The following is a 13,343-nucleotide window of genomic DNA, read 5'->3' on the forward strand; positions in this document are numbered from 1 at the left end:
TCATTGGACCTTGTTGCTGTTGGGATCTCAGCTTAAATGCTCAAAGACTCTTCCCCAACCATTTGAACTAAAATAGTCAACCAGTCACCTCACCCATTCACATGGTCTTGTTTTCTGCGTAATCCTTGGTACAAGATCATGTGTTTACTGTTTGTTCATGTGTTGTCTTTCTCCACTAGGATGTAAGCTCCACAGGAGCAGAGAGTTGTCTTTTGTCTTGGTATTTTTACTGCTGTACCTCCAGCAATGAGAGTAGTGCCTGGAGCATAGTAGGCACTCAAGTAATTTGTTGAATAAATTAACAAATATTATTCTGACATTAGTGGTACATATACCGGTTATTGTGTTACCCAGTGAGCTATTCCAATGAAGGGTTGCAGGCAATGCTGTATTACTTTTACATGGCTAAAACCAAGTGTTTAGTTTTTCTGTTTTGTTTTTTTGATTTTTGAGTTTTTCAATAGTTATGACTTGTTGTTAGTGAAGAGGGGAGGAAATAACTTGGGCTAATTTACGTGCTTACTGTCTACCAGTATAAGTACTTGTATAATATTAGGTTGGTGCAAAAGTAATTGCGGTTTAAATGGTTAAAAACAATTGCAAAAACCGCAATTACTTTTGCACCAACCTAATATATTACATAGTATACTGTAGAGAAGGTATTGCCTATTTAGTTTCATGTGTATCCTGCTATATATTTTCTATATAATATGAATATGCATACTCTTTTTTTTACACACTTGCATGTGAGTTAAATTATCCCCATTTTTATAGAGTTGGAAACAAAAGTTCAAAGGAAAGATAAATGATTTTCCTAAGGTATCTATCTGCCTAGTAAGAGCAGTGATAAGACTCAAAGCCAGATCTGTTCTATTACAAAGTTCAAAAATCTCTTTGTTATCGCATATTGCCTGAAAGATACTGGGAGTTGTAAATGGTTGAATGCTACTCAGAGGTAAAAGCAACTTACATTTTTTACAGAAAGGGTACTTCAGCCCATTCTGTTGTACATACACCACTCGTATTAGCCCCATGGTTCTTCCATAGCACCATGTGCTGAATGCATTTGACAGTAGGTTTTAGGGTAAAAAATATGGACAGGGTGAGTTTCTTAACATGCTCCATCAGTAACATTATAGCAGTGATTCTTACGAAGGGAGAGGAGTAAGGAAGAGAGCTTACGTAGTTAGGAGAGATCAGTCCCCTTAGGAACATCCAAAAGATGGCCACCATTTCCACATGTTTTAACTTACAGCTCTTGGTTCTTTCAGTGCCTTTTGCCAGGTTGAGAATGTTTCTTGTTTGGATCCCTTTTTCGACTTGTTCTTTCAAAGAGCACTGCAGCCTGCCAGACTGCATCCCAGCGCCAGTCCCAGCACGCAGCAGTATGAGGCCTCCAGCGCCGTGCTTCTGGACAACCTCCCTGGCGCACGGTGGCTCCCCCTGCCACAGGAGATCAAGGTGAGATCAGCACCAGTCGCTTTGTAATGCTTTGTCTTCTCTTTCTTTTTGTTCCTGTTAGGCTTTTTGTTATTTTCAGGATTGTGAGTAAGAGTCCAAGAGACAATTAGTTGATGAAGTAGGAGGTCCAGTGCAGTGAATTTACAAAGTTTTCTTTCTGAATAGAAATTAGCTCCCTCATCTTACACTAACATTTAAGCTTCATCCAAACTTGGAGTACTTTTAGCCATCGTAATTATATGGTGTATCTTACTTTTGAATTTTGTGACATTGATTTCTTGATGTCATGTCAGAACCCTAACCCTTGTGTTAGCGTTATCTCTCTGTATAGATTAAAAGTGGATGTAATGATTGGCCAACCAACAACATTCTTAGATAAAGTACAGATCTCCACTAATTATAGCAAAATCTTTCTGTACATGAACATTTGTAATTAGCTTACCAAGAGTAAGGCTTTATGATGGTTGAGTATTATCAATGTAATTATGGTCTTACCTGTAGACCCAGAATAACTTTTCTGTTGAAGGGCTGAAAAGATCATTTCGGACATTTTCATCACCAACGATCTATTCAGCCATAGCATTCGGATTAGTATTAAAGAGGCACTAGGCCACAGCCAGTTCCCTACCCATGAAGAAATCCAGGCTATACTGTAGTAAAAACCCAATTTAGGGTTCTATTCTTCATTAAACTCTTTAATGTCTGACCAAATAAAGGCCGATTTGACAGTTTAATAATGATTTAAACTCCTTTATCAGTTGCTTTGCTCAGTTTTGTCATCTGTACAATGGGGACAGTAATAGTACCCACTTCATGGAGGAGTTAATGAGTTGTTCCAGGGAAAGTGCTTACCATGTCTCACCGAAAATAAGACCTAGCCGGACAATCAGCTCTAATGCATTTTTAAGAGCAAAAATTAATATAAGCCTGGTCTTATAGTATATTATATAAGACCCGGTCTCATTTTACTATAAGACCGGGTCTTTTGCTCCACAAGACGCATTATAGCTGATTGTCCCCCTAGGTCTTATTTTCGTGGAAACACAGCAGTATTGAGCCTGGCACATTGTGGTCAGAGTTGTAGTGGTGAGAGTTTTATTATATAGCTTTTATTTAGAAGGAGTTGAGAGATTAGAACTTGTTTAGAGGAACCTTTATCTTCTGGTATTTTTATTTTGTCAACTGCCCGCAGCTGCAACTTTTGGTATCTCAGTGATTGCCATTTTCCTAAATCATGTAATAACTAAAAAGTATGAGGTATATAATCCTATCCCTATCAGTGTTTGCCTAAGAAATCATGTGTTCACTACAGATAGAAAGTAAATAGATAACTTAACCTTTAAGATAGAAAGACCCTGGCTCCAAAGTCTGCCTCATGCCCACTTAGCAGTCTTTTTTCTTCTGAAAGACACATGGTCGATTTCATGAGTCAGAAGGTGCCGTCTCCTGAGGCCTGCTAGTCTGGTCTTGCAGTGCCAAGGTTCTTTCCCTGTCTCAGAACCTCCTCATTAAAGAAATCTCTTCCCTCAAAATGTGCAGTCTTTCTGTGAGAGTGAAGGTACTTCATGTTTTCAAGGGCAATGTCTTTAGACTTTGGATATATTAAGATTAAATATTACGTTCCCCCTAAGAAGTTTAAGATGTTTTAAAATATAGCCAATTTTGGTCTTATAAATCCCATGTGAAGGCTACCTCCTGTATTCAGATCTCTTTTTCATTAGCATTTCTTAATTTAGCATACATTTGATTAAAAGGACTGTATGCTTTTATCTCAATCTAAAAGAATATCAAACTGAGAAGTCACTCTGTGAATTGTGTAGTTTTTAATTTGTTGCCTCAAATCATACCAGTTGCTTATTTTACCAAAGCTTTAGTAGCTTTTACCCTTGTTAAGTCTAACTTTACTGTATGGAGATAAGTCTCCATTGTACGGGGGACTCAGACTTGTGCTATGCTGTGGGGAATCCAGAAAAGTCTTCTGGATGCTCACAGTTCAGCTACATAGGTGAAATTAATACTTGGGAAACAATGAGGACATAGCTTAGATGGTTTCTATATTTTATAGCCTGGTTAAGAAAATGAAGAACAATATTTTTGGAAAAAGAGCTAGATACCTCAATAAAGTGATCTAAAGGTCTCTGATGAATGTAAAGTTTGAAAAACAAATAACCCTTGAAGTTTTTGGGTTTTTTTACCAACAGACTCAAAGAACTTACGTTACACACTTTCCTTTCCTCTTTGAAATTGCTTATTGTGTTAAAAATAGTAGGGTTTGTTGACCATGTATATATTTCCTAAAGAAAAATATTAAGGAATTTTATGTCTTAAGAAATCTAGTTAAAAACATCTCTGTGTTATTTGTGCCTGATAAATTTTAGGTGGAAATGAATATTTTTAACTTGGAAAAAACTTAATTTGTTCTGAGTTTAGTATATGAGGAGGTTTTACTTCATTTTTCCCCCCAGGTGTTTGAGAATTTCCTTGTTTTGGTTGGTTGTCAGATGTTCTCTTTTTAAAAATATCATTTTTCCTAAGGTACACAGGGATAATTAAGAGAAAATATCTCTTAAGGAATATAAAGAAACAATTACAGCAACCTTATACATTAGCCTAAGAGTTCTGTAGCAGGAATAGCAATTCAACAGTAATGTTTTTGAAATCAAAAATCACAAGCTGGTAATTTTCTTTTTGTTGTGTAGTTTTTCATAAGAGAAACTATAGCCGCAAAAAGGAGAACATGAAGTGTTTGCTAGATGCAGGAAAATGTAGGCCACAAATGAGTAATAAGTAATACTGTGTGAAAAGCACTGAAAGGCATGACTAATGTTTCCAAAGGTTTTGTCATCTCAGTAAGACATAGTCTGTGAAACAGTCCTGCAGAGAGTGCCTTGGACTTAAAAAGAAAAGATTCTTTTTCAGAAATAGCATATATGCTACGGACTTTAATTGTCAATAGTTTTCAATTTAATGTATATGTATTACAGCTTAAATTTATTGTTTTTAAATTATAAATGCTTTAGGGAGGTAAAAAAAATGCATGAAGGAGTTTAGGGAATTTCCATAGAAACAAAAGCTAAATCCTAAGTAAAAGATTTTTCTAATAACTCTGTAGGGTAGTTAAACTGTGCCAGGTTCCAGGGGGAACACTTGCCTTCATGTTTTAATCCATGAATAAAGATTAACAGTCCTTTTATACAAAACATAGAAGAGAGACAGGGAAGAATGTTGATATTTTCCAAGAATCCATCTGTTGAGAAATATACAGGAAATGGAAAAACAAAAACAACTCAAAATACATTTGGCTACATTAAGACTGATTTTTTTCCCTCTAAGAATTTTAATAAGCTAAAAAAAAAAATTGTAACTTAAAACTAAAAGCAATTTCTTAATCCCATTAATTATTTTGCATCGAATAAACAGGGAAGCCCATTTCGCAGTAACTGAGATTTAATTGAAAAATGCCAATATGTTAAATAAATGAATTTTTTTGCCATTGCAAAGCTTTATAACAAGATGTTCCATTTTGGGACATTTCTTAAATAGCATAAAAGAAAAAGATACTTTTTCAATTCTTCCAGTAATTTTGAAGCACTTTTATATGGCCATTATTAAAAAGTAATAAGAGTTAAATGTTTATATTACTCTTTTTTCCTCCACATAGATGGAATTAGACACGGCATTGAGTGACTTGGAAGCTGCAGATTTTGCAGAACTGGTAAGAAAAGCAGTGAATTTTAGGAAAGAATAAATACTGATTTTTCATTTGGTAAATCAGTCAATGTTATAAATATTTTCCAAGTGGTAAGTCTTGAAATATGAGGTCTGACAATTAAGTTCACAAATTCATCTTAGAAAAAATGCTACATACCCCAGTGCTGAATATCACTACAGTCACCTCCAAAGTACTCCCCTTGGGAAGTTATGCACCGATGCCAGCGCCTAGTCCACCCTTCAAAGCAACTTTGGAACTCTTTTTCTGGAATGGCCATCAGAGCTGTCATCATATTACACTTGATGTCCTGAATGTCATCAAAATGTCTGCCTTTCAATATTTCCTTTATCTTCGGGAAAAGAAAGAAGTCATTGGGGGCCAGATCAGTTGAGTAGAGAGGCTGTTCCAATGCAGTTATTTGTTTACTGGCTAAAAACTCCCTCACAGGCAGTGCCCTGTGAGCGAAAAGTTCAGGTCGTCTAACTTTTTCATGCAGCCTTTTATAAACACTTCCAAATAGTAAACTTGGTTAACTCTTTGTCCAGTTGGTACAAATTCATAATGAATAATCCCTGTGATATCAAAAAAGGTTAGCAAACACCATTGTAACAAGTTCGCAAACTTAATTGTCCGACCTCATACACATCTATCATTTTAGCAAAACTAGATCATAGTGATATTTTCTTCTGTAGCTGCATTCTTTGCTGAACGATGTATCGTAAAACCTGTAGTGCCTGCTCATATAGATCAACCATATTTTTTTAAAACAGGTGTGATATTTTCTTATGAACGTACCTAATTTCATTATTCACTCTCCATCACTGAACTTCGCTTTATCTCCCATTTTTGCATATTACAAATAATTCTATTAACTTTTATACAAAACTCTTGATTCTCTTGTTTGAGTATTTCTGTAGATTGCCAGAGGTGGATTTACTCAAAGAATATGTGTATTTAAATTTTTTATATATATACTACTCAGTAGTCATCAAATAGCTTGTAGCAATTTGGACTTTCAAAAATAGTATATTTTGACATACTAGTTGATATTTTAGATGATGTATAGTGTAGAAGCTTTTTGTCTTGATAGGTGTGTCTAATCCCTCTTGGTGTAACAAATCTTATATTTATTCTCAGATGTCTCTAATCAACAGTTTCTTATAAGAATCAAAATTGCAATTGTTCCAGTCAAAATAAATATATATGCACATTATCTTTCACCCTAATATCCTAGTGTAGTGATTTCTCAAAAAGACACTATGAAAAGTTTACTTACTGGAGAATATAATTGCCATTTTAACTGTTGTAGCTTAACTAGGATTTTTAAATCCGCTGTGGTTTTTTTCCTCCAGTCTGAGGATTACCATGACATGAGGCGGCTGTATACGATTTTAGGGTCATCTCTATTTTACAAGGTAAGCTGAAGCTTGAAGCTTTTATAAATGTCCAACTGCTATATGAACAGACATCAAGTAAATTTCCTCCAACTTTTACAAAAAATGAAAAGTACATATGTCTCTTTTCCTCTGAATGTAGGTACCCTAAAATTAAGATCTTAAAATAAGACTTGTACCTGCATATTTACAAATACAATAAATATTTCTGGCTTCACTACCTTCTGAAGCATTTACAAATGCATTAAGGAGAAACTGTACTCAAGGAACCAAGTGTGTGCGAGAGGAGAGCAGTACTTTCTCGGTTTCCTTTTGTAGCAGTGTGTTTGTTTCTTATCTTCAGAAATAACCATGCCTCCGTGAATCAGACAATAGACAATGGTACACAGTGAAAAGTCTCTCCCCACCTCAACTCCTGATTCTCCACTTTCCATCCTCAGAATTCAGTACTTTTTCTAATTATGTCAAACACTCAGTCTTACACTTCTCAGAGGTGCTCTTACTTTGTGCTAAAGTGTACCTGTTGTAGACTTAAGTTATCATAAATATTTGTTGACCTCAGGATGCGGGTGGGACACTTATTTTTACTACTTATTTTTACTATTTATTATCATTATTACTATATTATTATTTTTACTAATTTATTCCATTTGAAACTGTTATATTTTAAACCAACTGAAGAAGTACCTATAAAACTCTTAGAAATATGTTGTAGGATGATTGCTTGATATCGCTAGTTGACTTTTCTTTGTGTTTAAATCCAAGGGTTATTTGATATGCAGCCATTTGCCCAAGGATGATCTCATTGATATTGTTGTCTACTGTCGCCACTATTGCCTACTGCCTTTAGCAGCAAAACAAAGAATTGGTCAGCTGGTCATATGGAGAGAAGTGTTTCCTCAACACCACCTCCAGCCTTCTGCAGACTCAAACACTGAAGTCTTTCAGGAACCTGAAGGGAGATATTTTTTGCTAATTGTTGGCTTGGTAAGTTTACCTTGCCTTCTTTCTTGTTTTTTTTCTTTCTTTTTTCTTTTTTCTCTCTTTTATCATTTACTATCTAAATAAATATACAAATAGGATAATTTTAAATTATGAGCAAGTCAAATATCAGTATTCAAAAAAATGTTCGATGCCCCTTATTCCTTTTCTTTTGCATTCATTTAATACTCATGGAGAAATATTAATGAAATCTTATCCCAGGATAAGATTTTAGCAGGTTCTTAAGAGCTTTTGTTCTGTTATATAGCGATTTTATCCTCTGGTTTGTTTTGGGAAATAGAGGTAAACATGAATAGATTATAGAATCAGAATAAATATGTAACTGTAGGTGAAATCCAGTAATTGAGGCTCTTTGAAAGCTACCTTAGGGAATTCTGTGTGCCAAAAGTAGTGACCGATGGTATAACAGGATACAGCAATAAGAGATTTGTTTTCAAGGGGGATCAAGGATCATTGAAATAACTAAGCAGGAAGGGTGGGGGAAGAGTTTTTAATAATCATCACATGGTTATGCCATATGCCCATATATCTTTAGTATTCCTAACTTTATATATGCATGTAGCTGAATCTCTATTAATTACTTTTTTCTTATAGAGGCATTATATGTTATGTGTGCTGTTGGAAGCTGGAGGCTGTGCGTCCAAAGCTATTGGCAGTCCTGGACCAGACTGCATATATGTGGACCAGGTGAAAACAACTCTTCAGCAGCTGGAAGGAGTCGATTCCCGCATAAATGAACGACTGGCATCTTCTCCAAGTCCCTGCTTGTCTTGTGCTGATTGGTTCCTTGCTGGATCACATGAAAAATTAGAAGGTTTGACAACCTCACCTATCCTTAGTAGGCTACAAGGTGTTTCCAAAGTAGCAGCCTCTCCCACATGCCGAAGAACTCTTTTTGGTGACTATTCTGTAAAAACACGTAAGCCCAGTCCTTCCCGAAGCAGTGGAGGATCTGACAATGGTTGCGAAGGTGGAGAAGGTGTTGGCTCAAGCCCCCATGCTACACCGGATGCAATACGGAAGCAAAGAGAATCTCAGGGCTCTGATGGTTCAGAAGAAAGTGGGGCCTTGTCGAAGGTGTGTGTTCATTCAGGTGTACATTCTGGGAGCTAAGCTGTCTTTCCAGTCCTTATTTTATTATTGCAAGAGAATTTTTAATGGCAGATCAATCGTCATTTGAACCTGTGGTTGTTTTAGTCACTGTTGGCAAACCAATGATTTAGAACTAAAAAGAGGAAGGAGTATCAAGTGATAAAACAGTAGCCCCTTAACATTCCAGGATATCTGACAACACTTACAAGTAGGGCAACTCTGGGTCTCGCTTTCTCCATTCATCTCCTTCTTCCCGATTCACAGTGCTAACAGGGAACAGCTCAGTTGGGGAGCATTTGGAGGGCTGATCTGACTAGTCAAAAAAATGTTCATCAGAAACAGAAAGTGAATCAGGAACTTAAAGTGTATGTGTGTATTTGTGTGTTTGTGTGTGTGTTTCTATTTTTTTATAGATTTTTTTTTTTTTTTTAATCTGTACCTGTGAAAGTCTGGTCTCCATACTCAGGAATTCAAAATGTGACTATTAAGCAAAGAGAATGTTCACTTTCAGATTGCTTATTTATCATTTTCTTTGTTTTTTCTATGAAACACCATAATCTATACAAATGATTATCAAAGTAATCACCCTGAGAAGCTTTCTACTTATTCTAGTGATGCGGCTCTTTTGAAACATTTTTGAAAGTTGTCATTTGGGTGGAGGGAGGTGATGTCAAAGTATGGAGAAGGAGGAGTCTGAGAAAGGACAGGAATAAAACATGAGATTCTGAATGTCATGGCTCAAATAACCATAGATTTGATCTCCTAATTCCAAACAATAGAGCACTCTTGGAGCCCTAGTGGATGTTTATTTAGGAAGTGCTCACATTGGTACTGTACTCACTATCCCAGTTGGTGAAATTGGTAGGAAATATAGCTTAGGAAGATTTGGATAGAATTAAGGAGCCATGAATAGCTCCTAAGAGAAACTGAATTAATCTCTAAGATTTAGCCATTCAGTTGTTGAGTGAACACCTACTATGTGCCCGGGGCCATGCTACACAAACAAGATACAAAGATGAGTAGGATATAGCCCCTGCCTTTGAGTGCAGTCTAGACTGGGAGACAAGTACACATACATATAAATTGTGACAATTTGGCTCTGGTTGGAGGTTTTCAGGGAGAACTATCATGTCCTCCTATGACATGGTCCTAGGGTCTCTGTTAGCCCAAGATAAGCCAAGAGGCACAAGTTAGCATTGAAAATATTCAAAGGTAACATTGGAAAATAGTAAGCAGTTCTCTTAGAAGGATATTTAGCTTTTATATTATGTCTGCTGTTTGATTCCATTCTTAGATATAAACTGATCTACTTAACTATATTTTTCAGGTCACTAAAAAGAAGTCAACTCTTCCAAATCCATTTCAGTTGGGGAATGTGAAAAAGGACCTTTCAGAAAAAGAACTGGAAATATGTAATACAATGAAGTAAGAAACTTCCTTATAATATTCTTTTTCACTTAACTCTTTGAAGAAATTTTATAATGAGAAAGTATAAGTCCATAACATATAGAGATTTTATTCAACAATTGTAATTATGATATATCATTAATATTAAAGATAACATCTATTTCTCTAATGCTGTTCATTATGCGTATAGGAAAGATACTCCTATTATAAGAGATAAAACACATATAAAGTAATATTTCAAAATGTGAGAGCCCTTCTTTCTCTCCTCCACACCCTTCTGTGTGTCTAACTTTTAAACTAGAGTTGACTATTTCTAGACTCTGGCGGGTGCTTGTGGTGTGCTGCCCAGATACTCCTGAGCCCAGTGCTCCTTTGAGCCAGTATCAGCCTAAGAGCTGAAGCATGCCTTTTCCTTGCCTCTGTGCTTACGGCTGGAAAAATAAATCAACTGAAGGAATTTTTTCGTACAGACATTAGAATTAGAATGGGGCAGCCTGAGTATCTGAGATGCAAATGGAGAATTGCTTTCCATATATTTAAAGATTGCCAATAAGTAGTGAGCAGTGAGAGGGGAAAAAAAGCAAGGTACAGTGGAGCAAGCTTCAGAGCCAGATGAGCTCTGCACTTAGCTGCGCAGCGCCGAGCAAGTTAATCCCAGTCCACTGAACACTGGGACAGTATGCAGGGTCAGGATAGCACATAGAGGCATTCAGTATATTATTACAGTCAGTTATCATTGCCATTGTTGTTCTTTAGCTCTGCTTACTATTGGTAGAAATAAGCAGTATTTATAGGTTCTGCTGGCCTGAGACCTAAATGGGAAGAAAGGACAGAGAAGAAGAAAGGATAAATGAAAATACTAAGAGAACCTAGAAGAGAAGACTACTGATGAGAAATAGTGGGATATTACTAGTAGTTACCATGGTATTCTAGAATATTAACCCAGTTTTGCAGTTGGTGACAATAATTGTATTTTTCTTCAGGATCATCAGTTTGACTGATGGTAAACGACTTTTATGCTACTAACTTAAATGTTAGTTTGATGGAAGGTGTTTTTATATGTGGCCTACCCTAGACGGATAGCATGTTTATGGCTTGTAGATATCTGGGCCAGACATGAAATGAGTTATTCATTACCAACCATGGAAAAAGAGGGGGTTAGCCAATTTGGGCTGTTTAGCAAAGGGGCTATTAAGTTACTTGCAAATGAATTGGTGTTTATTTATCCTTGCAAAACATGTAATACTTGCCTCCATTAAGAGAATTGATAATAACCCTAGCCTGTACTTCAGTTAAGGAGGAGAGGAAATTAAATATTTGGCCTAGTTTCCCCTCCCTAATTACAATCCTAAGATTATATTGTAGATAAAAACTTATTAGGAGTCTACACAATTCAAAAGAAGCAATATTTTTAAGATTACTTAAATGTCTTTTTTCTTTTCAAGATTGACATCTGGTCCTGAGAACACACTTTTCCACTATGTTGCCTTAGAAACAGTGCAAGGCATCTTTATTACTCCGACCCATGAAGAGGTGGCCCAGCTAAGCGGCTCTATCCACCCTCAGCTAATAAAGAATTTCCATCAGTGTTGTCTCTCCATTCGTGCAGTTTTCCAGCAGACCTTGATGGAAGAGGTAAGGCACTGCTATAAATATAGTCTTCTGCCAGTTTCATTTCCAGAGCTCTAAATATTTTCTCTAAAAGCTCTTTAATCAATATGTCCAGCAATGACTGTTTTCATTAACAGTCACTCAATCTAACCTGAGTGGCAAAAGCATTATACTCATAGTGCTTAACTTCAAAGCTTTGTTTTATAATATTGAATTTGACCCTAGATGATTATTTCAGGAAGTGGTGGACCTGTGTTTTCTATAACAAAGTAGGATAGAGTAGCTTATAATGTCAATTAGCCCCCATATTTGGTGTCTGTGATTCAACCTTTACTTGGACAGTAACGTCTACCAGTTGGTTACTGATAATTCTTCAAGTATTCAACCAAGAGTATAAAGGATTGTGGAACATAAAGGGTAAGGTACAGAAGTAGATATAATACCATTGCAAATATTTTAGCCACTTGGTTGGTTGTTTGCTGGCTTTTCCATCCAGAATGAAGTTGCATTTAATATTGTACTTTCTGGATAAGTAGTAATGTTGTATACAATTGAAATATCAGCTAAATTATTTTAATGGCAGGGAAAGGTAAGTGTTAATTCCTAGAAAAGGATAAACATACAGAAGTTTACTTGTGACTGGGTCATATAACCACCCCCTCCAAAAAAAGTCTCTGAAAATGATTAAAATGTATGTAGCAGTGAGTGTGTTAAGGACCTAAATTTATAAAGAAATTGGGTTTCAAAGTGGAAGAACATTGGGCTGGGAATAGGAATTCTGGATGAACCCTTCCATTCTTCCTATTTCCTCAGCTACAAGGTGCGTGGGCTGAATGATATAGTCTTAGGACTCATTCAGTAGTAATATTCTGTGTCTTACAGAATTTCTTCTTAAGCTATCGGAAATTGGAATGCAGCAAAATGTTCTGTTTGACCATATATCCCTATGTGCTTTGCATTCTTATGTTCCTCCTTTCGCATTTAGCATAATTGATGGATTCTATAAGGGAGTATTTCATTAGCTTATTCAGTAATATTTAGTAATGTAAATTAGCCTTCCTCATATTATTTAAGTATCGCAGTGCCCATTACTCAGCAGACACTATTCTAGGTGCTGGCAATACAGCAGTGAACAAAACAAAGTCCCTTTCCTCATGAAGTCTATATTCTAATAGGAGCAACTAATGAATTAGCAAGTAGTATAATATGTCAGATAGGATCCGTTGCAAAAGGAATAATAAAACAGGGTAAGGATGAGAAGTAGGGGTTACTATTTCAAAGATCCCTCTGATCATGTCAAGTAATATTTGAAGAAAGATTTGAATGAAGCTGAGGGAGCAAACCACTTGACAAATCTGGAGGCAGAGCTTCCAGACAGAGGGCATAGCAGGTGCAAAGCCACAGAGGTCAAAGTGGCTGAGTGGGCAAGAGAGTGGTAGGAGGTGAGATGGCAAAGGCAGCAGGGCCCGATCACGCATGGCATGACAGATTTCAGGGCTTTGGGCTTTGTCCTGAAGGAGATGGGAGTTTCTTGGACATTTCTGAGCAGAGCAGATACATGCTCCTTAAGTTTTTGAACGAATCACTCAGGGTGCTGTGGCGTTGTAAGGTCACTAGGGTGGAGGCAGGGACCAGTTAGGAGGCTGTGGAAATTCTCAAAGCAC

At 36.5% G+C, this 13,343-nt stretch overlaps 1 protein-coding gene across 2 annotated transcripts in view; it reads left to right on the forward strand.

Annotated features, from left to right (window-relative positions):
- Positions 1–13,343, forward strand: part of INTU (inturned planar cell polarity protein) — a 61,196-nt gene that overhangs the window by 43,475 nt on the left and 4,378 nt on the right. For both annotated transcript variants that reach the window (XM_081077421.1, XM_081077420.1), the window contains exons 8-14: positions 1,272–1,461; positions 5,123–5,176; positions 6,526–6,588; positions 7,333–7,554; positions 8,164–8,646; positions 9,989–10,086; positions 11,514–11,703. In XM_081077421.1, the coding sequence (XP_080933547.1) occupies positions 1,272–1,461; positions 5,123–5,176; positions 6,526–6,588; positions 7,333–7,554; positions 8,164–8,646; positions 9,989–10,086; positions 11,514–11,703 (1,300 nt within the window). The remainder of the gene's footprint in view (positions 1–1,271; positions 1,462–5,122; positions 5,177–6,525; positions 6,589–7,332; positions 7,555–8,163; positions 8,647–9,988; positions 10,087–11,513; positions 11,704–13,343) is intronic.

Source organism: Rhinolophus hipposideros (assembly GCF_964194185.1).
Source record: "Rhinolophus hipposideros genome assembly, chromosome: 16".
Taxonomy (NCBI): domain Eukaryota; kingdom Metazoa; phylum Chordata; class Mammalia; order Chiroptera; family Rhinolophidae; genus Rhinolophus; species Rhinolophus hipposideros.